General features: G+C 43.1%; 1 protein-coding gene across 1 annotated transcript in view; it reads left to right on the top strand.

The window, feature by feature from the left end:
- Positions 1-1,241: 1,241 nt before the first annotated feature.
- Positions 1,242-26,596, top strand: part of LOC107124137 (von Willebrand factor A domain-containing protein 5A-like) — a gene marked incomplete at its 3' end in the record, with an annotated part of 27,807 nt that continues 2,452 nt past the window's right edge. The window contains exons 1-19 of the mRNA XM_015427530.1: positions 1,242-1,311; positions 1,498-1,700; positions 3,634-3,856; positions 5,166-5,338; positions 7,127-7,241; positions 7,394-7,572; positions 7,860-7,948; positions 9,185-9,329; positions 10,045-10,124; positions 12,647-12,761; positions 13,010-13,174; positions 13,334-13,437; positions 14,258-14,463; positions 14,864-14,959; positions 16,728-16,778; positions 20,258-20,314; positions 20,854-20,910; positions 21,945-22,055; positions 26,132-26,194. Coding sequence (XP_015283016.1) covers positions 1,242-1,311; positions 1,498-1,700; positions 3,634-3,856; positions 5,166-5,338; positions 7,127-7,241; positions 7,394-7,572; positions 7,860-7,948; positions 9,185-9,329; positions 10,045-10,124; positions 12,647-12,761; positions 13,010-13,174; positions 13,334-13,437; positions 14,258-14,463; positions 14,864-14,959; positions 16,728-16,778; positions 20,258-20,314; positions 20,854-20,910; positions 21,945-22,055; positions 26,132-26,194 — 2,302 coding nt within the window. The remainder of the gene's footprint in view (positions 1,312-1,497; positions 1,701-3,633; positions 3,857-5,165; positions 5,339-7,126; positions 7,242-7,393; positions 7,573-7,859; positions 7,949-9,184; positions 9,330-10,044; positions 10,125-12,646; positions 12,762-13,009; positions 13,175-13,333; positions 13,438-14,257; positions 14,464-14,863; positions 14,960-16,727; positions 16,779-20,257; positions 20,315-20,853; positions 20,911-21,944; positions 22,056-26,131; positions 26,195-26,596) is intronic.

Below are 26,596 nucleotides of genomic sequence, written 5' to 3'. Positions count from 1 at the left end.
GCAGGGTATACTGTCATAGAGGTCAGCTGACATATGGCGACCCCATGGGGTTTTCCAGGCAATAGCTTCAGAGGTGGCTTGCCACTGCCGGCCTCCACATCACGATCCTGGTATTCCTTGGAGGTCTCCCATCCAAACACTAGCCCAGGGCCGACCCTGCTTAGCTTCTGAGATCTGATGAGATCAGGCGAGCCTGGGCTATCCAAGTCAGGGCTGGTGCACTATTAGCATATGTTAATTGCCCCCCCCCTCCAGTCTGGATATCCATCCCTCTCCTCTCCACATACCACGTCCCCTTAAATTTCTAAAAACAGATACTGGTGGGGAGACAAGGGATGGCAGTTCTGCAGGTCAATGACAGCAATTCTGATCTTCAAGCCTGCAGCTGGTTGAGGTGCTGAGGGAGGGATTCTCTGCTTTATACACAGATTCTCACGGGTCCTCTTAAAACTTCACCATACATGGGTTTTAGGACTGAACTGTGTGTCAATTTAAAAAACAAAAACAAAAAAAACCTTGGGGATAAGGAAATAAGAAAGAAGCCCAGTGGCACATTAGGGATTAACACCATTTATTCCAGGGTTGGTTTTTGTGCGTCAGAGCTCAAAAGAGGCGTTTCTGTCAGGTGCCACATCCTTAGCCTCCTGATGTGGTAGCAGTCCAACCCCCAGCAGAATGGAAAGAGGAGGGATGTACTGAAAGAGGAACCTTGCACTACCCAAGAGATGAGAAGAGAAAGAGCAGGAAAGGTTACTCTTTGTCCTGGAGACGACTGACTTCCCCCAATCCCCTCCCTTGCGTGTTTCACCTCTTCCGTTGTAAGCCTTTAGGCAGGGCTTGTGTCTGTTGCTGCATGGAAAGGTAGCATTGACTTATTATCCAGGCTGGAGAAATAATTTTAGGTGAAGTGGGCTGGCTGGGGACTTTAGAATTTGAAGAAGATCCAATTCCAGTCACAGGGAAATGTGAACACAAAGCTGTATGAGGGTCTAGCGGATTAGCAGAATTGCAGGAAGCTTTTCCTAGATTCAGGCTTTCAAACTCTTTCTATCTGTGTAACCAAAAATAATAGGAGAAAATCAATTTATTTATTTTTTTGCCCAGCCGTGTCACTGCACTTTGGCCTCGTCTCTCAAAATCCTCACATAAACATGACAGCCTGTGGCCTCATCAAGACCTCTCAGGAGCCAGGTAAATTACCTGCATATGGTTATTCAGCTACATATGTGTGTAAGTTTAGAATGGTAACATTTTACTTGGCACTAAAAACTCAGGTCAGTTATAGAGCTGATATTTTTCAAGTAACTTTTGGTACTAATCCAACTGGCCCTCTTAGAATGAAGGAAGTGGAGCTGACTTTGTTGGCTGTTTAGGAGTGGTTCCCCCACCGTGTGCTGCTTAGCTTTGAACTCTGGGCTCGGGGTCTCCTTCTCTGGCCCAGGCTAGGTCTTGAGTTGACACTGTTGACTTTAGTTGTTCCCTGTTTCCTTGTGCCAGTGCCCTTGCAAAGCATCTCTGTGGATGTGGTGGTCCAAGGCTTCGTGGCTGATGTCGTGTCTGAGCTTCGGTACAAGAATGAGGAAAAGAACCCCGTGGAGGTGACCTTTGTTTTCCCTCTGGACGATGAAGCTGCCGTCTACGCTTTTGAGGGCCTGATTGGTGGGACACGGATTGAGGCTCAGATCCGAGAGAAGAAAGAGGTGAAGGGGCTCAGAGTCTTTGGTAATGTGGGGGCCAAGTTACAGAAGGAACTGGAGATTCCTGTTGGGTGAGATTGGTTTCCCAATCCAGACTTTATGTCAATATTTTGCTGCCCTGTTTGTATATTTTCAGAATACTTTATTATGAAAGTGGGTGAAGATCCTGTAGCATTTGATTTAAAGGCCAGTTAAGAAAAACTGGGAAAAATGCCAAGGAAGGAGAAATGTCCCTGAGCTAACTTGTAGCTGTAGCCTCTTTGCAACAAAATAAATATTTTTAAAACAAGGCTTAAAATGTCACCTGGGACAAGGGAGCTTGCTTAGAATGGACATATTTATGATACATGTGTACAATAGGCAGATTTCAGTTCATGCAGTTAATGAGACCCCTTGTGTATATATAAAAATGCTTCAGATTTTTCTGAGAACCTGGAATTTTTTTCTAGTATGTAGAAAATTTTCTCAACTGTCCCTGGCTCCATAGTGTGGAGTTGTTTGAGCCACACTCTTCTTTGTAATTAGACAATAATGAAGGGAGACACTTTTATCTATATATAAATCAAATTTTTCTTCAGAACTTTTTTTAAAGTGATGGAGATGTACAATAAAGTCATGATAAAGGAAATTATCTTTAGTACTGTTAAAAATAAGACACAGTACCAGGAAGTTGGTGGAGCTGTATCTAAAATAGACTGAAGAAAGAAACAGATACTATATTGGTATATGGACACTGAAAACACCCATGTAGAAACTTTGTATGCTAATGTTGTATGTATGCTAGGGCACAAGTGACATCTAGAGGATTGTAGTGACAACTAGAGCACCTGCACTTTACGTATTATTGGATTGCTTTATGCTGTTTTTAGTGTTTTAATCATGGCTTCGTGCCTTAATTGTTTAATCTTGGCTTTTGCCCTAATTGTTAGCCGCCCTGAGCCCGTTTTGGGGAGGGCGGGATATAAATCGAACAATAAATAAAATAAAAATAAAATAAATATGGCAATAGCTGAGAGAGAGAGAGAAGGTGGCTTATACTAATACAACAAAAAGTATAAAAAGCAGGGTCATGAGACACATATATGTGGACACATCAATATGTAAAATAGATTAAGGTAGGCATTACAAAAGAAATGTATTTCTGATTTTAAAAATAACGTGGAGAAGATTAAAAGGCCAGAATTAATTGACCGTATTGCTGGAGGACATCTTATGCCTCTACACTTGGACAAAAAAAAGAGCCCATCAGAGTCCCAGCCACTACATCATCAATATTGACTGATGTATATTACCAAAAGGCTTCAGTTACTGCTCAGCAAAACATTTCAGGAACTCATTAGCATAATAGGCCACACCCAACAGCAGAAAATCATTAGCCTATTAGGCCACACCCCTGACAGTGCAGCTCATTAGCATATTAGGCCACACCCCATGCTTTCCCTTGACTTGCCTGAGCACCCCAGGCTGCAGGGAGCCCGGGCAAGCCGGCCCTTGGACAGGCCAGGGAAGGCACGGGGAGGCATTTAAATGCCTCCCCGATCCTTTCAGGGGGGCCCTGGCCTGCCCGCCTCAGAGTCGCCAGCGGGGGGTTGCTCTCCAGGCCTTCCTTCTGTAGCCACGCATGCAGAGGTTTTGGCTGTAGTGGGCGTGGCCAACCCTGAAGCCAGCCGGAACTCCGTTCCTGTGCGTTCCTGCCCAAAAATAGCCCTGATTTTTTATGCCAATAAAGGTATTGTATTTGTAGCCCTGATTTCAGGTATTCAAACAGTGTGGAACATCTTCTTGTCCCAAGCAAAATTAAACCTGATGAGCAACCTCTTTCAAAACTTTTCCTATGGATGGCACATTCCTCAAGATAACAGCATACTTTATTTTGTGTCAGTGGCTGGTAGTTTTTAGTTCACCCACTGCTCCTTTTCTCTCTATTCAAACACAGGCCCAGCAGGAATACGAGGATGCCCTGAGCGAAGGACGGCAAGCCTTCCTGCTTGAGAGGGAGACAAACACCAGTGACATTTTCACCTGTACCCTGGGAAACCTTCCTCCCAATGGGGAGGCCGTGCTGAAGGTGTGCTACGTCCAGGCATTAGCTCCAGAACCTGATGGAGCCGTCCGCTTTGTCCTGCCTGCTGTGCTGAACCCACGCTACGTACCCGTGGGTATGTGTCTGTGCTTCAAAGAAATACCATTTTAATTCTTTATCAGAAAGTCGTCATTTTAATAAAAATCATAACAAGGAAACCCTCCCAAGTAAAGCCCCCCCCCTAGTTTCAAGGGAATTGGACAAAGGGGTCTGATGCTGTGGCCCTCTGAACAATGTGCCCACAGCCATCCTTCACTGCATTGTTTCCTGTGGAGGAAATAACAGGTTTCTGGATGGCTATTTTTTTTTTAAATAAAGGAAAAATATGAAATAGAAAAGCTAGCTACTGATACTAATCAAAATGAATCAGACCAATTTGTAGTCCAGGCGAGAGTCCATTGTGAAGCCCAAGATCTCGGGTCTCCAAAGATCCAGGGCTTCCCCCACAGAACACAAGCAGTGGGAGGGAAATGGCTGCCCAGGCTGTTGGCTGCCGCTGAAATGTCCCTCCCTCTGCTCCCTCACCAGCATAATGGAGGACTGCATCATTGGCCCTCCCTGGGTTCAGATTGGCCGGGAGAACTGCCTCTCTTTCCGCTTGCCCTTCTATTTCCCAGGAAACAGACTGCAGGCTGGCTACAAACTTTGATTAAGCCTCTTGGTAAAACTTTTCCTTCAGGGAAATTGTTATTAGAATCGGGAAGATGTGAGGAAACCTGTAGCTGTCTCAGATGTGGCTGACCTGATCCCACCCCCCAGCCATCCTTCTCTGCATTCTTCTCTATGGAGGAAGAATGGCAGGAAACATGTAATAAAAAGCTAGATGTAACATGTAATAAAAAGCTAGATGTTAATAGTAATCAAAATGAATCAAACCAGTCTGTAGTCCAGGTGAGGGTCCAGCATAGAAGTCCAAAGCCCAAGGCCTTCAAAAGGAATCCAAGGCTTTCCCCCAGCAAGCCAACAGCACCCAAGGATCAGTGGGAAAGAAATGGCTGACCAAGCTGTTGGCTGCAGTTGAAATCGCCCCCCCCCCCATCAGCCACTCTGCCCTCCCGAGGGTAAAGGGGGCTTACCTGATTGGCCATGGGTAACTCTCCTGATCTATCCCTGTTTAAATATAAATAATTCAAAAACATTGTCTCCGTTGTTGATGCTATTCCACACCTGTTACATCTGTTGACTTGGCCAAAAGCGAGACTTCGTCTAGAATTCATCCAGTCCTCATGCAATGTGATTCTTTCCGACTGTGCCTATACTGACAATAACCAATTTTGTCCTACCTCTGATACCACAGATACAGGGTGTCAACTGCTGCTAGTATTAAGACATGGTTTTTCTGATCTGTTATATAATAGCAGCCTTGCCTGTTAATCTCCCTGCAGGGTCAGAAAGTGACACAGTCACCCAACATATTCCACGAGTCCCAAAGGGAAAGCTTCCCTATACGCTCAGCCTCTGCGCCACACTGGAGTCTTCCCATGGCATCAGCCGGGTGGAATCAAAATGCACTCTGGAGCCCCTTCGCTACACAGTGGAAAACCGTACTTCTGCCCAGGTGAGGCTACTGAGATCTTTACCTTTTATGCTAGTGGTTGTTTCTGAAGTATGGTTATTTCTTGCCCTAAAAATTCATATAAGTCTTGCCACAAAACTGTTACAGTTGCTGCTTAAAACCTACATTTCAACTCCACAGTTCACAGGCATATGCCACAACAGCTATAGTGGCACTACAAGAGGATGCTTAATGATTGGCTGTTAATCATAACAAGGCCCCCCCCCCCCATTTAACAGTAGGAACCAATGAGTTTGACAAAAAGTGTGTACCACTCTATGGTGGACTGAATATAATCCTGCACTGTATCATGACTAAATAGGAAGGGCAAATCTACAGGCATATCCCCCCCCCTCACACACACATGCATCCTTTCTAACACTTCACCGTGATTATGCCACAGTGCACCCAAAGTACATTGAGCTAATGGTTGCTGTATGCTTAGGCCAGGAGTATTATAGCTAGGGTTGCCAGGTCCGACTCAGGAAATATCTGGGGACTTTGGAGGGGGAAGCCAGGAGCAAGAATGTCACTAGGGTTGTCAGGTGAGGCTAACAAGCCAGAAGGGAGTTCTGGCCATCACATTTAAAGGGACCACATTCCTTTTAAATGCTTTCCATACATTGGAAATAATGGAGGATGGGGGTACCACCTTTTGAGGCTCATAGAATTGGAACCCTCTGGTCCAATCTTTCTGAAACTTGGGTTGTGGGTTTTTTTTTCAGGAGAGGCACTAGCAGCTGTGCTGAAAATTTGGTGCTTCTGCCTCAAAATACAGCCTCCCCAGAGCCCAGGATATCCACAGACCAATTCTCGATTATATCCTATGGATATACCCTTATACCTTTCTGATAACCCTGAAGTGGGGGGAAGGGCTCCAAACCAGGGGATCCCCTGCCCCCAGCTGGAGATTGGCAACCCTAGTTATAGCAAAGCTGAGTGGTGCTGCACAAATCGACAACAGAATGTAGGTAACTGGGATATAACTTTTTAAACAGGAGCATACTTTAAGAACAGAAAACATAGGCAACCAGGGACTTATCACCATTTCCTGCATCTCCCCCATCCCCCTTTATATAAATAAGAAAGCATTTTAAGTTAATTTTCCCATGCCTGCTGCTAACTTAAATCGTAGAATGGAGAAGCTGATTGTCCGGCATATAGGGGAAGCCACTGGAAGGCTTTACTAAGCACAGTGTCCTAAATCTGCAAATGGGTCAGAAATCTCTATGGAGTGTGGTGGGGTGTTAGTAGTTATTTGTGGGGCTCCACAGAACCCAATATGATGCCTCATCCTTTTTTTGGACATCCTTCTTATAGGTGTAAGCATTACCCATTCTCCAGCTATTCTCCCCCTTTTGTTTCTGCATGAATCTGTAATCAGGGCCTGCCTTCTGACTGAAAAGGGGGAAACCCAGTGACTCATGCTGATATGCAGAAGTGGGCTTCCTCACACAGATGGCTTTCTTGTGTATTTTTAATGCAATGATCAAGTTCTACCCAGTCCAGACAAAGAGAGTTGAATTAGTGAAGGCTGACTGACCCAAGCAGAGGCACAATGGGCAGCCTTGTCCGGGACAGAACTTTCTGACTCATAGGAGTTTAATAATGCATTGCTTCACAGTACAGTAGTAGTTCTGATAAGACAGAGATTGTGGGGATATATTAACCATGTGGCATTTTTTTAAAAAATCACATACAAAAGTAGATGACGGGGTTCTTGCGAAAGCCAGCATCTTTCTCAGCCTCCAATGCTTCATTCTGTTTTTTGGTTTTTTTCCTCTCCCAAAGGTCTCCTTGGCTGAAGGGCACCAATTTGACCGAGATGTGGAGCTGCTGATTTATTATGAGGAAGTTCACAAGCCCAGCGCAATCCTCGAGGCTGGGAAGCCGGGAGCTGCGTCAGGTGGGCAAGCCATGGATGGGGGCTGAAGTGCAGGGGATTCTGGGAGATCCATATGGCTTGGGTGTGGGTGCTTGGCAGAACTTGGTGAAGAGTGTGGGCACTTACTTGGGTGAAAATGCCTATTGAATCTGCTTTCTTCCTGTGCAAAACAGACTCCCTGATGGGGGACCCAGTCCTTTTGGTTACCCTGTACCCCAGTTGGCAGTGTGCCCCCAAGCCAGGCCTGAGTGCCACTGGAGAATTCATCTTCCTGCTGGATCGCTCTGGCAGCATGGATTGCTGTTCTGATTACAACACTCTTGATGCACCACCACGTATTCAGAGCGCCAAGGTACATATGAACAAATTAAATGCTGCAACTTCTGAAAGCGGGTAGGGGGTGTGGAGGCTGAGGAAGGAGACAGAGTAGGGAACAAGCGAGGAAGCAGTCTGTCTAAACGTGGAGGATGTGCAGGGAAGTGGAATCAAACTGAGAAGAATATTGGAAATTGGTTGTCTAGGGGAGGAAGTGAAGTAGGCAAGGAGCCAGGAAGGGCTCTGGAAGCATGGAGATGATGCTGAACCAAATTCAGAAGGGACACTTAAGGTGACTCTAGCTTTTCTCTCCCCCTCCCTCAGGAGACCCTGATTCTCCTCCTGAAGGGCCTCCCTCTGGGATGTTTCTTCAACATCTATGGCTTCGGATCCACCTACGACTCGTTTTACCCGTGAGTGTCAGAATGTTGCATGCCTGCCAGCCCCTTTGATTTCCTGTTCTTCCTCTTTCTCCTAATTCCGTCTTGGCTTTCTGAATCGAAGGGAAAGGAAGAAGAAAGGAGGTACTGGTTCACTGCTAGTCTTGATCTACGAAGGTCAACACAAAACACAGTAGCGGTACCCATCCGTTCCAGTGATCTTTGCAGTCCTTGCTTTGAGTGTTTCTGTTTTATTGAATTGTTTAAACACTTTATATGTTTTAATATTGAAATGATCTGGTGTTTGCCACCTTGTGGACTGACCCTTTTTGGGCGGAAAGGCAGTGCAGAAATATTTTAAATAAATAAAATTATAAATAATTGTTTTGACAAAGGAAAGGTTAAAAACCACAGAAAAGGTTCACCAAAGTGGCTGGAAAGAACAGAGAAGACAAGTCCGTTGGGGCTCTGCATAAACCACAACTTTTAATTCTCCTCACACCTGCTTCTTCTGGAAGGCACATCTTGGACTATAGATACTCTCTTGACCTGTGTTGTTACCATTCGTCTTCCTGTTCCCATTTTTGCATTCCTAGCCCAACAGCTTTGTTGTTTTATGCTGGACAGCAGTGTCCTTCCTCTGTCCTGTATAGTTAATACCTCCTTATGGGCAGTAACGTGTTACCTATTGTATTATATGTATGCAAGATGACAGCCAATGATGCACACATGTCAGATTAAACTGATCTGGGTGACAGGCAAGACTGTCATGTGACAGGGTCACCAGATGCAAGTTGCACTAGGTTGCATCAGCTCAATTAACTATGTCACCATGAGTTGGCAAAATGACTCTGATTGGTGCAAGTACTGTATATATGGAATGTAGTCCTGAAGCAAGTGTTCCACACCTGTGGAGAGTATACTGCGAAGCACCTTGTCGGTCAGTTCTGTGAATCTGGGATACCGCATGGTGGCATGGACTGTGTATATAACTGTAAATAAAAGCCACTGTATATAGCTCATATACAGCATCCTGAATTCATTATTATTCAGACGCTCTGCGCATGCCGTCAGTAACGTGTTACTAATGACTTGAATTTGAGTGAAAGAGGATCTTTACTAGATTAGAATGCTGGAGAATAAAATAAAAGTTTGGGTCAGTTTGTAGATGCTTGGGGCAGTTCAGGGAGCAGATAGCATGGTTAAAAATCTTCAGAAATAGGTCATCCACATCCTTGACTTTCTGGAATTGTCTTATACCCTCTTCAGGAAAAGTGTAGAGTACACCCAGAAGACCATGTCAGAATCTCTCCAGCGAGTTAAGAACCTCGGTGCTGACTTGGGGGGCACAGAAATTCTGCAACCACTGAAGGCCATTTACAGCCAGCCATGCCGAGAAGGACATCCTCGTCAGGTACGGAGAACTCCCCTGGGAGCTAATTTCCCTCTGTACAGTAGATATGATAGTTTTGGTGTGTGTTTATTTGCTTTTGCCATCAAGTTGCAGCTGTCCTACTGGCACCCCTTTTCAAGGCATGAGGCGTTTAGAGGTGGTTTGCCATTGCCTGCCTCTTTGTAGAGACCTGGTGTTTGTTGGTGGTCTCCCATCGAAATACTAAGTAGGTCTGACCTTGCTTAGCTTCTGAGATTTGACAAGATCAGGCTAACCTGGGGAATCCAGGTCAGGACAGACACAGGGTCCCAATTACCCTTGTTATTTAAGTTTGCCATTACCCACATATAAGCATGCATTCAACAGTCTTGACATTTCCTCAAACTGCCTTTAGAATCAGAAGCTTCTCTGCTTTGGAGTCAGCACCCTCTCTGCTGTGGTGCTGCTAATGGGGTAAGTTAGGCATCATAATGTTCATTCCAAAGTCCGGTTATTGGTGCCATGTGGCCAAAAGAGAACTTTAAAAAAAATTCCAGAGGCAGCTTCTTGAGTATTTTCATGCATACTCCGATTTGAAAAATCACTGGAATAACACACAACTTCAGGCGCTGGAATTACTCAACTCATTAAGAGGCTCAACTAGACCAGAGAGGATGAATAAAGTCTCCTTTGTGCTAATGGGTCTCCACAAGTAACTGTTTTGACTCCAGTCAGCATTCTTCTCTTTCTCTTTCAGCTATTTGTGTTCACAGATGGAGAAGTATCTAACACAAATGAAGTCATTGCAGAAGTTCAGCACCACAGCGATTCCCACAGGTAGTAACTAGGAACAAGATATCAAACACTCTTTTCTTCTGGATCCTTCTTTGTATCACCTTTTCTGCTCTAGTCTCATGACAAATTTCTCATATAATAGGAAGTCAAATGTCACCCAAATCATGTTCATTCTGTGATCAAGTTAACATAAATCAAACAAGGTATATTTCTTTGCCATATAATGCTCAAGAAACTATTAAAAACAGTTGGGGATATTTGGGAATCTTCAGTTCTGTGTGTCCAGTTTGGTATTTCATTGTCTATTTTCAATGCTGTTGGCAGTGAAAGAGGCAACATGTGGGGAGTAGATGGTTGACATGGTAGGGGCATCTCCAAACAGAAGATTTAGCATAAATTCCCAGGGAAAATGATTGTCTTGCTTGGCAAAAATAATATGATAAATTGAATCTACAGATTTTAAAGGACAAGAACATAACCTTTCATATAGGGAGATTTTATTAAACTGACCTGAGAGCGTTTTTGAAGGGAAAATATTTTGACGGGCTAATGTGAAGGCTCTACGGTGCGGAGGCTGAACTAAGTTGTGGAGATAATGGGCCATCTGGCCATGTTGAACTGGGAGACTCAACTGAGCCTGAGAAAATATGCAAAATTGTGCAGGACATAACATTTGAAGTTCAAGGTCAAGCAGCCTCTGTTTGATAATCTGGTAAATAGAGACTTCATCCAATGAATAGAAATATTCTAAGGAGAAGCCGATTTGACTAATTTTCTTCTCAATATATGCCAACCAGGTTGCGCTATAAGCATCATTTTTAAAATGTGAGATTAAAGAATTTGGTGGCAATCTGAAGTGTAGTTTCAACCTATATTTAAAAGTTAATAACCAACATTTAGCATCTATAAAATGTTGGCCGAATTCTAAACAAAGAGAGAAATATGGAATACAGTTAGAAATGCCTGAAAGTTGGCGAAAAAGACAGGCCTGTAGTCTTTCAAAATTGCTATGAAAGCTCTTTATCCAAATAGGAATGTCATATAATAATTGAGGGAGAATTTTGATTTCAAACATCTTTATGGTGCCCGGTAAATATTGATTCCCTGTGGAATAAAAGGATTGTTTAAAGTGTGAAACAGATCGTTTAACTAAAGAAATATGGGATCTATGGGTTGACCATTTAAGTTTATATTGAAACGTAATCCCTAAGTATTTGAAATTTTTAACCTGGGTAATCTCAGTTTTCTCTACTGTCCACAGGCTTCCAATATTTAGAAAAGACCAACAGTTTGGACTTTGAGTAATTAATGACCAAAGAGTTATCAGCACAGAATTTATGAAAAGCATGCAAATATCTGGGAGGTCCAACCCTGGTACAAGAAAGGATTGTAGTGTCATCCGCATAGAACAAAAGGGGGATCTTTCGAGATCCCAGTTTAGGAGGATGTCCATTGATATGCTACTCTCAGTATCTTCAATTTTATTTAAAAGCATCATGAAGAATTTGGACTGGGTTCATGTCCTGGCAGTGAGGCGCACAAGGAGAAAGCTCAAAATTCAGTGGCATGATCCCTGTTTGGGCAAGTCCACCCATTTATGTGTAAAATGGAGGTCATATTCAAAAAACAAAGTGGAATGTGAATATGAGAAGAGAGAGACCCTGAACATTCCCTCACTTACCTTGATACATTGTGTTGTTTGAAGCATTTTTCTGCTCACTGAACTCTGAGATAAGCTGAAATGGACCGGGGTATTAATTTAAGGTTAGGAGGCAGATTGCATTCCCCTCATCCTCTCACTGCAGTTTTGTTTGCAACAAATGATACACTTCATCACCTGCTTGAAGACTGCAGGAGCAAAGGAAAAAACACCCCAGCCAGTGTGGTTATGCCTCTCTGTGCATACTCTGCAAAGAAGAAACTTAGTGCCCACAAAATGGGGATACTCTTATCTGTCTGCTGTTTGACAGGGAGTATTTTATCCACATTTGGAGGGGAGGAAATATGTGGAACTGTTTTTCCCATCAAAGCCAGTGGAAATGTAAATCAAACTGAATAACTAATGCTGTTGTAATACCCAACAATGGGGGGAAGTTTATTAAAAAGAAAATCATTCAAAAATAAGCTGTATGCAAAAAAAAATTCAAAAACAAAAGTAAAAACCACATAATTCCATTTATTAGGAAAAGCCAAAGCACAGAGAACTGTGTGCAACCTTTTGATGTCTGATGTAGAGAAAATTTAAAATAATTAAAAATCCTCCCATTGCCCCTTATTTCTTTTTCTGTCATTCAGCCTGATGAGTTCTGGAGAACTTATAAACTTGCACACTGTTCTATGTGACTGTAATGCAACCAAATAAAATGTATTACACAGTATTGCCCCTTATTTCTTTTTCTGTCATTCAACCTGATGAGTTCTGGAGAACTCATAAACTTGCACACTGTTCTATGTGATTGTAATGCAACCAAATATAATGTATTACACAGATTTTGTTTTTGGATACAAAATTCTTAATCCCCCTGTTTTGTTTTGGGGGGTTTTTTTTGCACCTTTACTTACAGGTGCTTCTCCTTTGGCATTGGTGAAGGGGCCTCCACAACCCTCATCAAAGGCATTGCGCGAGTGGCCGGAGGCAGTGCCGAATTCATCACCGGCAAGGAGCGCATGCAGGCCAAGGTGAGGAGGATCCGGGAGCCTAGATTTGGAAGAGAGTGTTCTACCATTTCTACACCTAAAGCTTGCTAGTTTTAGTGTCCATTGCCTGCTGCCAGTCTGTGAAACATCTTGGGATAAAATAAGGATGCCTTCTTCAGCAGTTGTTCTGGCTTCAGAAAACATATGCAACACCATTTTTATCTTTCTTATTTGGCCAAGGAACCCTGCTGTCTACCTTAGACCTATTGTTGCCTGTCTTCCCCCTTCAGGCCCTACAGTCTTTGAAGAAAGCCCTGCAGCCAGCAGCAACAGGGATCTCTCTTCAATGGGATTTGCCTTCCCATCTTGAGGCCGTGCTTGTGGGGTCCGGTCCCCAGGTCATCTTCGAAGGGCAGCATAGCCTTATCTATGCCCAGATCCGTGGACAGCATAAGGCAAGTAACCTCCACCAAGACCCCAAAGATTGTCTATGCATCCCTATCTATCTCCCATGGCCAGGGGAGCCCTTTTGAGTCCTTAATTCTTTTGCCATCTATATTCCGAGAATGTATTCCTCCTCTTCTTCTGCTCTGCCAATTTCTTATCCTCTGCAGTCCTCAGGTGCCTCCGAGGGGTCTGTTGTGCTGCAGTACATCTTCCAAGGCCAGACTTTCACAGAGACAATGAAGTTTCCCCTTAAAGCTCAGGAGAGTGACAGGTAGGATGCTCTCCTGTGTATGTCCCCTCTCACTGGCCAATGTGGTGGAATGTAATTGGGAAGACAGATATGAAGGTTTGAAAGAAAAAAACACAAATTCAGTAATTGGGGGGGGAAGTGTTCTTCTATTCCCCCCTCTGGATTTTCCCCAGGTTTATTTGTTTGTTTTTTACTTTTTTATTTAACACTAATTTTGCTGACAGATAAGTTAGTCATTTAGGGGGGCACTGAAAACAGATACCTTATGTGAATGTTTTCCCCCCTAATGAGTGGCATGCTTCCCAAACACTTCATTGTGAGGTGATAAGTCACATTTGATGTCATTGTCAGACTGCTTCTGACATAATTACTCCAGTGGGAAATGCTTCTAGAACATTAATTCATTTTATTCATTTATTCATAAAGCTGAGTTTTGTATCAGAGCACTGCCATTTGGTGTCCTTTGAGGCTGAGAGGATGGGCCTGGGGTAGGCAATAGGTCTCATTCTGGTCACGTTTGGGGTGACTTTCCTAAATTGCCCTAGAGACAACCAAGTGGTGTATTCTAAATTCAGGATTAAGACAGAGTGCAGAATTATTGCATTTGGAACAGACACCACTACAAGCCTTGCTAATGAGTCTCTGTACAAACTGGCCAGGTGTGACTGGTGGCTTTCATTCACTTGCTAGGCCAGTTACAACAACCAACTTGCAGGCCAAATTTGAAAAGGCATGGGAAGAAAATGCTTCTGTAGTTGAGGCGGTCCCATTTTCTCCTCAGCCATGGACTTGGTATACACTGCTTTGGATGCTCCTTTTCTCTTCCCCTCTCTCTTTCCAGGCTCCCTGTTCATCGACTGGCGGCTCGAGCCCTCTTGCAGGATCTGGAAGGTACTGGAGTGAAGGATGGAAAAAAGCAGCGCCTGGCTCTGCAGACGAGCCTGAGTTCCGGGGTGGTGTGTTCCCAGACAGCCTACGTGGGGGTGAACACCGAGAAGGGCCAGCCAGTGCAAGGCCCCCTTATCCGCCGAAATGTGCCACTAATAGGTGAGTTAATTTTTTTAACTGTTTATTAAATTTCGAACTTCATCATAATATGTTAGATCGCGCTAACAAAAACTCGTAGAGTGATTTCAGCAAGTGATTCAGCTTTAATACGAACAAGCACATAAACGCAGTTAGGAATCAGAACAGTAAAACATCGGAGCTGGGCTCCTTTTAAACATACTGGGCTAATATAGCCACTCCTACTATTTACATAACAACCAATCAGATTGCATAGATAAGGGCGAATCATTGTCTTTCCTGCTCAGGGAAAAGCTCTTCAGCGATTGGTCGCTGTTTCGAAGCGACCAATGGTTTGTTAGCACTGTCGGAGCCATGGCTGGCTCGAAGCTTAACATGGGAGGTGAATTAAGCGATTCATGCGTCTTTGTTACTGTCACAGGAGCTCGACGAGGACCCCGCCCCATCATCGTCACTGGAGCTTCCCAGTACGACAGGCTCTGCTATGGTGCCCCCCTGCCTCCTGTCCTCTCAAGGAGTAAGTCGGCCTCAGACACCTGGACGGGGGAGGGGGGTTACTTCACCGTCCCTCTACGCCTGTCCCTGCTGGATCATGCTTTCCTCTCTCTCTGTGGCGTCTCTGATCCAGGAGTCATCCCTGGCCTCTCCTTTCCATCCCTTATATTCCCCCCTCCCGGTTCCCAGTGTCCCCTGCCTGCCATTGGGCCCTCCTCCTCTCTAGGCCCCGCCCCCATACAAAATGGGAGATGCGCACCTCTGGGCGGGGTCCCTCTTCCTCCTTTCTCTTCTGGGCCACCACGCTTGTATGCGGGGGTGGGCTCTTGTGGCGGGCCTGTGGCCCGGCGCGACAGCCCTGTCTCCATCTCGCTGTCCCGCGCCCCCGATGATTCGGTGCAGCCCCGAAGCTGCTGCGCTGTCGCTTGCCTCGTCGGCCCCACCTCTCTCTTTTCGGAGCCTGGGGGCGTCGCCGCCGCCGCTAAGCTGCCCGTGCATCCCTCCGCTCGGCTGCAGCTGCTCTGCTGCCAGCGCTTCCACCCGCTCCTCCACCCGCGCTCCCTCCCCGTCCCCTCCAGCCAACCGGGTGAGTAGGTGGGGAGCCATGCTCTATCGTCCCGGCTCCGTGGGGCTCGGGGCTTGTCCTGCCTGTGGGGGGGAAGACGTTGTCATGGTTCTCTCTTCTCCCAGACCAGTCCAGGATTGGGAAAGGAAAGAATCATGTACTGGAACAAGGAAATTACACAAGAACCCAGGAGAGGTAGTCTCTCTCTGGATTTACAGACACATGCCACCAGAACCTTTCACTGTTGTCCCCTTCCAGTCTAGAGCAAGGTTCAGACCCTTTACTGGCCTCTGGGACTTATTACAAGAATACTCTTCGCAAGGTAGCAGAATATGGCTAGCAGTTTCAGGCACTAGGAAAGAGCCTTGGAGTCAAAGGTACATCAATCAGACACAAGTTATAAACAGATAGAGTTTATTTAGCACAGAACTTTGCAATCAGACTAGAAAAGATTAGAAAATAATAAGCTTATGGCCCTTGGCCCTCACTAAACATTAAAGATCTACATAGTTACCAGGGTGATCCATAGTCCAAGACAGTCCATTGTAACAAAGTCCAACTAGGTCTCATCTTTGTGCAAGCATGGAGCCATGTGGTCAGCTCACCAAATGAATCCTTTGTCTGTCTCACCCCATGGCAGACAGCATGTCAGGTTATCTCCAGGAACAGAGAGAGAGAGCCAAAAAAAGTGAGCTCCTCTCCAGGGGATCAGGCAATTAAACCGCAATCTCATTATGACCAGCTATGGCCAGTAGCCAATCACAATGAGACAGGTACTATGGTGAATGGGTGGGGAAAGGTTGGGTCTTGAGATCATCCTCCTGCAGTAAGATGATACCAGAGCCCCTCCCTCCTTTGCCTACGTGCTCTTCTGCCATGCTCTGGCAGAGGTATGTGGTTTATGGGGGGCAATTCAATCAAATGGTCGCCATCTAGCTTCGAGAGGAAATCAAACCAACAGGGGGTACATTCCAAAGGGGGGGAACATGAAACTCTATAACATCACAAGGGATACATGAAGGCTTTAGGAATCAATTTTCCTATACAGACGTCCCGTCCTCAGGACAGTTACTTAGCCATATAGATGCTTTCTCCTGAAGAAAGAAATCCCACACTTTATGTAGCCATTGCTGCATGGTCAGGAGGGAGTCTGTTTTCCATTTACTTGCCAGGGAGATCTTTGCGGCAATTACTAAAATATTAATCAACTGTCTCCTGTTTTCAGGCGGACCGTCATCAGGCCAAAGGTGCAACAAGATCACCTTTGGATCGTATGGTAAGTCATATCCTGTAAGGGTTTGAATGTACTCTGGTTTCTCTTCAGATCGCATAAATCTTTCGCCTTATAGGTGAGTTAATGAGCTGTGCTTAATCACAAAAAAGCGGATAAACTGAGCCCAGGGATTTAAGACTGGGCATGATCTTTGAGAAAGCAAATGGATTTATTATTATTTATTTAGAATATTTCTATGTCATCTCTCCAAGTGACTGGCTTGAGGTAGCTTATAAATAAAATGTCATAAAAGCTCAGGAGTGCTGCTTGACACAGCAGTCACCTTAGAAAATGAAGTGGCTGCTGTGGTTCGGGGTGCATGTGCCCAGCTTTGGCTGGTGGGTCAGGTGCACCTGTTTCTGGTTCAGTCAGATCTAGCCACAGTGATCCATGCCTTTGTTACATCTAGACTAGACTACTTGGGGCTACCCTTTAATAGTGTTTGGAAGCTGGAGGTAGTGCAGGTGCTGCAGCTAGACTGCTGATCAGGGACAGCTATTGGGAGCATTTGACCCCAATAGTACAGCTATTGCACTGGCTACCGATCTGCTCCAGAGCCCCATTCAAGGTGTTGTTTTTGTCCTTTAAAAGTCCTTCATGGCTTGGGACCCAGGTGTCTGAAGGACCATCTTCTCCCATATGTTTTTGCCTAAGAATTACAATTGCAGGGAGAGGCCCTCCCAATTGTTCCACAAATCAAAGAGACTCGTCTGGTGGTGGTATACAAGATAGGGCCTTTTCCATGGCAGCCCCACAAGTATGGAACAACCTCTCCAGCAAATTATTAGAAAGCTTGCCAGTGCTGTTTTATTTGATGCTGTGTATGATTGATAAATGGTGCTTCATAGTTTTGTTTTCCTGATATTTTATGGCTTTATTGGTCAGCTGCCTTGAATGTCTCCGTGAGGGCCAAAGGGAAGCTGGCTCAAGCAGCTGCTGTATGACCTAATGCATGAAGCAACTTCTGACATGGATTTGACATACACTGTGTAAAGTGGGTGGCTGTGTCAGCTATGCTGTCATGGAAGTGGCACTGCTGGCACTGGAGGGAGCTGGCCACTTATATGGGGCAATCTGCCCAGAAAGTAGATTAGAGAGATCCATGGCTGATAGCTTTACCTGTAGCTATTAACCATGCCAGCTAAATGAAACTTCCATGTACACACATGGTGGAACATTTTTACCTTCCAGCCCTATGTTTCCCAAGGACAGGTGTCTATCTAGAACTGGAGGCCAAATGCAGTACGATATGACCTTGACTTGATCCAGTCAGCTAATTCATATGTTTTTCTTTAGTCAATATAGTGAAGGTAGCAGAAAGTCAGGCCACTAGCCTTTGATGGGGAAACTTAGTCCTTAAAAGCACTTTGAATGTTTCTGGGGAATTTCAGACAGCCCATATATTCCGGTACAGGAACAGTTCCCTAACGGTTTCTGGTCTGTCATTTCAGACAGAACTGTTTTAGTAACGGTTCCCTACTGGAATATATTTTCACTTTCAGACAGAAACGCTTCTGTCCCGTTCAGGAAACGTGGCTGAAGCGTTTTACCTGTAAACCGCTTCCAAGCGGTCTTCAATTTCTTGTACCGTTTCTGAAGTGCAATTTCCCGCCCTTTTTTGCCCGCACGGGCAATCTCCGTCTTTTTTTTTATATTCGTTTTAGAGCGCTACAGCACTATAATGCAACCCCAAAACAGCACTACAGCAACCCAATTGGAATGCCTGGACTCCAATGGGTTACATGAGATGGCAACATCTGCCACCTGGAAACAAGTACCCCATTGAATACAGCCTTCAAGCGGGAGATCAGGGCATCAGTGATTGGTGAGATAGATGTTCCTAACCCTTCCATGCCCAAAGATGAGTCAGGGGAAGGTGATGGGTTGCAACAAGGTAGTTATGGAGACCATGACTAAAAGATCAGTAGCCTCTCACACAGTCACACAAAACCACTGTAACGAGACAAGCCTACCACTCACCAACTTCAACCCACAAAGATAAGGGCCTTGCCTCCCTGCCCTTTATACCTGACCCAGCTCTGTGCCAGTCACTTCCCAGCCAATCGCCTCTTGGCATGGATGGGTGCACATCAGGCTGGGTTAGCAACATCTGTCTCACCAATCAGTGATGCCCTGATCTCCCGCTTGAAGCCTGTATCCAGTGGGGTACTTGTTTCCAGGTGGCAGATGTAGCCATCTCATATATCCCAGTGGAGTCCAGGCATTCCAATGGGGTTGCTATAGTGCTATTTTGGTATTGTGTTATAGCACACTAGCGCTCTAAAACGAACGTTAAAAAAAACAAACAGAGATTGCCCGCATGGGCGAAAAAGGGTGGAAAAAAAGCGGTGCACTCTGAAATGCCAAATCACTTCAGAGACAGCTCTTTACTGGTAGGGGAAAGGCTTGTATGAAATGGCAGCCCTGTACCGGTTTACTCCAAGACGGATCAATAACGGCTTAAAATTGGCTTTAAAAGGGTAATGTGAAATTCCCCTCTGTTTTATACTTCAGGAACAATGGGGAGATTTTTAGCCTGCATGAGCAGCCAGGGTCTATACTGCTTTCAGCTCAGTGAAAGAAACATTAGGATGAGAATGTGAAAAAGAAATGATCTCAATATATTTCTTAGGAACGGTATTTGTCGGAACTACATTGTCATGAAATGTGGCTTCAATAAATGGCAACCACTTGGCATAGAACAAAGAGTGTGCTTTATAAGTGTTGGATGGAGGTGATGATAAAGCTATTTTCTACATAGTGTAGAGTTCCCATAATTGTATGTACCACTGATGCAAAGTTAATGAATTAGTTTTTTCCCAATTCCTAGCGATTATGGTTTTAGCAGCCATTAACATTGAGGAAATGAGATCCTTGTAGATGTTAGGAATTTCAAAATCATCCCATGAGTCTAAGAATATTAGAGTTGGCGAAAGGGGCAGAGTTATATTGGTTATTTTCTTTATTGTTTGTAGACCAATAATTCCTGATTGTCTTGCATGTCCACCAACAGTGGTAATATGTAGCGATTTCATTGCATGATCGCCAACAGATTGGCGAGTAGGATTTATTAATCTGATGGAGCTTAGATGGTGTATGGTACCATCGTAATAAGATTTTTAGAGCCTGAGCCTTAATATTCAATGCTTTGGATGTCCATATTTTGGACCAGGTAGTATCATCAATTGGAACAGAGCAGTCTGTATTCCAAGCTTTCTGGTATGTAGTTGGAACATTGGAATGATAGAGTAATAATGTCTTGTAGAGTGAAGAGATCATTCCCGTGCATGAAGTTATATTTGATGATAGAATTTTTTCAACGAAAGTTGGTGGTTGGAAGCTATTGCCTCTAAAAGTGGTTTGCCATAATGTTTTAACCTGTAAATATTCCATCTAATTAATTTTGCCTTTGAATTTGGATTCTATTTCTAGCTTTTTTATTGCTGATATCATTAAAACATAATATATTATTGTTTCTCCAGGTTTTGAACGAATTACTGGATCGTCCCGGGATGAACCAAGATTGGCCAATGAATACGGTAAGTATAGAAGGGAAGGGAAGTAGAATTGATTTCCATTTATCCCAGATTTTTAGGGAATTCAAAAGAAAAATGTTGTCTTGTGCAATTTTTGGTCTCCGTTTGGGAAAATGGAATTTCCTGAAATGTTTTAGAGTTAAGGTAGGATTGTTCCACTGTTTTCCATTGAGCTTGATAGTTTATACTATATTGTTTGAAAATGCCTATAAATGTTGAAGTTTCGTAATATAATGATAGATCAGGTAAGAAGAGTCCTCCTTTTGATGGGTGTCGTCGTAGCGTTGCAAAACTGACCCTATGTAAAGACTTATTCCATATATATTTTAGTATACCATTTTGCCAAACTTTCAGTAGTGAGCGTGGAATGGAAATTGGGAGGGCTCTAAATAAATATAAGTTATTGCCTCTAAAAGTGGTTTGCCATAATGTTTTAACCTGTAAATATTCCATCCAATTAATTTTGCCTTTGAATTTGGATTCTATTTCTAGCTTTTTTATTGCTGATATCATTAAAACATAATATATTATTGTTTCTCCAGGTTTTGAACGAATTACTGGATCGTCCCGGGATGAACCAAGATTGGCCAATGAATACGGTAAGTATAGAAGGGAAGGGAAGTAGAATTGATTTCCATTTATCCCAGATTTTTAGGGAATTCAAAAGAAAAATTTTGTCTTGTGCAATTTTTGGTCTCCGTTTGGGAAAATGGAATTTCCTGAAATGTTTTAGAGTTAAGGTAGGATTGTTCCACTGTTTTCCATTGAGCTTGATAGTTTATACTATATTGTTTGAAAATGCCTATAAATGTTGAGGTTTCGTAATATAATGATAGATCAGGTAAGAAGAGTCCTCCTTTTGATGGGTGTCGTCGTAGCGTTGCAAAACTGACCCTATGTAAAGACTTATTCCATATATATTTTAGTATACCATTTTGCCAAACTTTCAGTAGTGAGCGTGGAATGGAAATTGGGAGGGCTCTAAATAAATATAAGAATTTTGGGAATATAAAGGTTTTGATGACTTGTACTTTTTCAATCCAAGATAATAACGGTGATGTGGAAGACTTAGGGAGATCCTCAATTGTTTTTGCTAGTGTTGTGTAGTTACATTTAAGTAAGTCTGATAAATGGAGTGGAATGGAGATTCCTAGATATTTCCAACATTTGGTGACTCAGCTAAAATTGTAGTTTTGTTTGATAAATTGGTTGTCAGTTTGCGTTAGGATTATAAGATACAAGGTTGATTTCGAAGTATTTATTCTAAGACCTGCAACTTTACCAAAGTTTTCCAACAAGGCGTGTAATTCAGGCAATGAGTCTTCTGGGTTAGTTAAAAATAAAGTGAGATCGTCGGCAAATAGACTCAGTTATCGCAACTACACAATCATTATCATATCTCAATACTTACAAATTGATCATTGATGCTCATTTACCTTTGGTTCAATTTTCTTTAGCTCTTTGTTGATATGTTTATATTATCTTCTTGCATGTTTCCTGTAATGTTGAATATATATGATGTTTTGGAATTGCTGTAATTTTGCAAAAGTTATAAATAAATTTATTGTTACAAAAAAAAAGAAAAAGAAAATTGCCCAGTCACCCCAACCCACTCTTTTCCTCTTCAATCTAGACTGCTTTGCTGGTATCCCAATTATGGAAAGATGCGTCGATAATGCCTTTTCATTGGGAACTGACCTATATGAACGAATTACCCTGGGTCGTTCAGAGAAAAGCAGAAAAGGTAACAGAAGTAGCGCAACCACCAGAGATAGCATTTGTATTATGAATGGAATACCCAGGCTCTTTCTAGCTTTATGTATGAACATCTCTGTGCATGATGGGGCTGGAGAGAAATAATGTTCATCAAGATAGCCACTTGTAATCTCTTTTTTTTTTTTGCATCCCCCTGGGGGGAGGTTTTTATTGATTTTTTTTAAGACTACAAAACTACAACAGAAAATATGGGGAAGGGTACTACATCTAGAGGGAGAAAGAAAACAGACCCACAACTAACTAAAAACCCAAGAGTAGGAGATCATACATCAGCTTAACTCCATACTATTTTTAAAAAGAAGAAAGCTACTAAAAATACAATGAACTTAGTCGATTGTGTTAAATTAATTATCGTTTAACCATCCCTTTAACTGTTTAAAGAAATTCCCAGAGCATCCCCAAGTTATTTCAATATTTTTTTCCAGGCACAAATCAGAGTCCTTCAGCCTTTATTTATTTTTATCTTTTCTAATCCTCAGTTGATATGGGCTTTTGGGGGCAGCTGCCCCCTTTTCGGAGGGGGAGTCCTCGTCTGAAGACCCCGAGCCCAACTCGTCATCTGATTTGCTTTCTTCTTCCTCCTCTTTACCCACTTCTGGTTCCCTAAGTTGTATCAGCAAAAATTCGCGTGCTTTAAAAACAGAGTCAATCTTCTCTTTTTTATCGTTGAGCTTGAAAGTGACACCTTCTGGGGTTAACCACCTGTAATTAATGCCATTTGTTTGTAAGAAAAGGATTAGTTCTTTATAGTTCTTTCTCTTCTGTCTTATATCAAATGGAATATCTTTTAAGATCCTAATGTTGTTGTCCCCAATTTTCAAGGGTGTTCCCGAGGTTGTTTTTAAAATAGTGTCTCTCACATGTCTCTTTGAGAATCTGACCACTATCTCCCCAGGCAGATTATTTTTCTTGATGTATGATGAATAAGACCTGTAGATCACATCCATCTCGCTGCAAAGGTATTTCGCTGTTAAATCTGTCATTGGGGCTAATGCTTCACTCAGCTGTTGCTTCAGATTATCCCCTTGGAACTGCAGGACCAAGTTTGCTTTATCCATTTGTAGTTGTAAAAGCTTTGACTCTTCCGTAGCTTGCTTCATTTCCAGATTTTGCACCTTTTTCTTAACCTTTTTAGTCGTGGCGTCCATTTCCTTCACCTTCTCTCCAATTTGCTCTGTTGCTTTCAAGGATTTAGTCAACTGTATCTGCTGATCTGCTAGACTCTGTCCAATTGTTGACAGTTGTTTAATGCCAGAGATCTCTCTCTTTTTTTTTATGTACCCGAGGGTACACTTTTATTATTATTTTTCCTTATATACTACAGACATACATACAAACAACACATAACTACCTCCAACAACACATAACACATAGTAAGAGACATTTCTCACTTCTTCTGCTTATTAAATTTCTAAATTCATTATCTATTTTACTGAGCTTATCTTTTCTGCATTCTCAAATTACTACATTTATCCATCAATTACATTTACATTATACCAATCATAGAATCTCTTCCAAGTTTTTTGAAAGGTCCATTCTGTACCGGCTCTCATCTCAAGTGTCAGTTTGTCATTTTCCGCTGTTTCAAATAGCTTGTTCACATACTCTTGTTTTGTTGGTATTTCAATTATTTTCCAATATTTGGCATATACTATCCTTGTAGCTGTCGACATATGAACTATCAAATACCTATCTGCTTTATCAAAGTCTTTCGGAAATATATTCAATAACAGTATCTCTGGAGTAAACGGGATATTATTCTTTTTTCCATTATCTCATGAATCCATCTCCAGTACCTCTTTGTAACATCATATAACCACCACATGTGATAAAAAGAACCAGTCTTATTTTTACATTTCCAGCATTTATCAGAGCAATTAACATTTTGTTTAGCTAATCTATCTGGTGTAATATACCATCTATAAAACATCTTATACGTGTTCTCTTTCTATGACACAGCATTAGTTAATTTAAAAAAAGGCCAGAGATCTCATCCAGCAGAGGGCGCAGGGAGTCAGCTAAAAGTATTGTGAGCTCAGAGACTTCCTCTGTTCGAGGACTGCCCCCAGGTTTCGATTTCAACAGCTTCTCTTTCTCCGGTTTTTCCCCCGCCATCTTTTTGGATTTGTTTACTTTTCAAAGAAGTTGCTAAAGTCTCTGATGTTTGCCCGAATGCTTTTCTGCGCTCTGGTAAGTCTCTCAAAACAGTTTTAAACGCTTATTTTTCCGCTCCCCCCCCTTTCCTTCCGCGATCGTCTGTGCATTTGGGAGGGGCCTCTCCCCCACTTGCTTTCCCGTTGCTCTTTTTAGAGGGGGCAGCTTCTTTTTATATCTTCATGCTCGCTTCACCCGACTCACCGTTCATTGTTGGCCATTTGGCCTCGCTCATCACCATTTATTTCGCCCGATCTCCAACGCTTGTCCCAGTCAGCAGCACTTGTACCATGCGGTCACTCAGCATCAGGACCTTCAGGGCAGAGGGGCGCCTCAATTCTCTGGCTTTTGGCCATCGAAGAGGTCGCCCCTCAAAAGCCCTCTGGCTGGGAGTCTTTTACCAAGGCTCTGGGGGGTCGCGATCAGTGTTCCCTTTAAGCTGAGTTAGTGTGAGCTAGCTCACAGTTTTTTAGCCTCCAGCTCACACATTTTTGTCTTAGCTCAGGAAGGAGGGCTCCAGAGCAAACTAACTTATGCAGTAGCCAAATCACTCGCTCACAACTTTCATGCCAGTCGCTCACAAAGTAGAATTTTTGCTCACAGGACTCCACAGCTTAGAGGGAACATTGGTCGCGATCCAGCGGACCCCCTCCCACATGCTGGTGTGCAGTTTACATCCCTGGGACATCCGGGAGGTGTGTCTGCCTGGGTGTCGCCATAAACCGGAAGCCCCAGCCACTTGTAATCTTGAACTGGGTTGCCCTAGAGTTTCTTTTGTTGGCTGGGTTTCTATACCAGATAGGTTGGAAGAATCTGGTGTTTTGAGAGAAAACTTTTTTGGGGGGGAACATGAGGATAGGGCATGAGACATGATGTCCCATAAATAGATGCCTGGAGTTTGTGTTCTGAGAATCTCCACCTCTTTACTAGTGAATACCTCTTCTTACCCTTTCTCTTTTCTAAAGATCTGGCAAATTACCACCCACTCAGTTCTCAGCATCTCTTACGTTTTCCTTTTTAGATCATGGCATCTGTAAGGTCTATGAACCTGCTCATCAAAATGGAGCTTTGAAATCATTCAAGGGTGTGTGTGTGTGTGTGTGTGTGTGTGTGTGTATCTGGAAAATGTCTTGGTTTGGAGCAACAACCGGGGTCTGTTTCAGACTGATGATCAAGAACTACCCTTTCGCGGTAGATGTAGAACAGATTGCTTCTTTCCTTGAATGAGAAAGCTAGTTAGAGAACGCAAGGAGGGACATCAGCTTAAAGAGAACAGTCAGAGAAAGCAAGAAAAATGCTATGAAGCTGAGGCCCCGAGGTCTTTTTCAGGTAATGAACAAGAAAGTGTTTCAACACAGAGAGGGGACAGAAGATTGAAGAAGTGATGGACCAGCTAGATAATACCATATAACTGTATCTGGCTTAGAGTTGCCTAAGAGAAAATCAAAAATAAATGGTGCAGTGCCATTACACGTAATCTGTCAGGAGATTAGAAGGTGGCAAATGGGGAATGAGTGAAAACTTAAAAGCCTTTTTTTTTTCTTTTTTCCCCCCAAATCAAGCAAACAAAACAGTTAGGGATACAGCGGTGCAAATCAATTTTCTTTCCATTACAGCACCTCATACAGTCAAATGGAAATCACTAACACAAGATTGCTGAACTCGAGTTAATTCATAAATTCAGAACAATGGAAATCCCCTCCAGGACTGAAGAGGGTCATGGGATTTTTATTTTACTATAGATGCAAATTTTCTGCCTTCAAGCTGTTCCCCTCTGCTCTAATCTATCTGATTAAAATATACATTGTACCTTTGCATCCTTTACAAGATCTCTTTCCAACACTCCTCCCACCTTCTGTCTAAGATTTTTTTTTTAATTTTATTTTACAGAAAATGATAAAAGCAACATATCCCCGAATATATGCTGGGATGCGATAAAATCAGTGCTGAGAGGTAAAATAATCTCCAAGGCCACATACATTCTTAATTAGTTTAGTGGATGCAGCCACTTGTCTGTCCCTGTTATCAATAGATTGCACCGTCAACCAAACAGTAGCCCTTCATATTTTGGTTTCCTTATTTGTTCCCAGTCAAATTTGTCTATGTTCATTTTCTCTAATACAGGGTACCATTTGTCCATGGGGTTAAGCAGCTGATGCTCAGCATCTTTATTATTTGTCCAGAACGAGATTTTCTCTTGTAGGAAAAAATCCCAGAAAAACTAAAAGCTCATTGGCTTAACCTCTCTCCCACAAAAACTTGTAGAAAGCATAATTAGGGATGGGATGGTCCAGCACATGGACGAAAGAATCATCATCTGTGCTTGTGAAAGAAATCCGCAAAGCAATCTGAGGA

This window comes from Gekko japonicus, unplaced genomic scaffold (assembly GCF_001447785.1).
Source record: "Gekko japonicus isolate JY-2015 unplaced genomic scaffold, Gekko_japonicus_V1.1 scaffold5844, whole genome shotgun sequence".
Lineage (NCBI taxonomy): Eukaryota > Metazoa > Chordata > Lepidosauria > Squamata > Gekkonidae > Gekko > Gekko japonicus.
The sequence above is the reverse complement of the archived record's forward strand: the minus strand, read 5'-3'. Positions and strand labels throughout refer to the sequence as shown.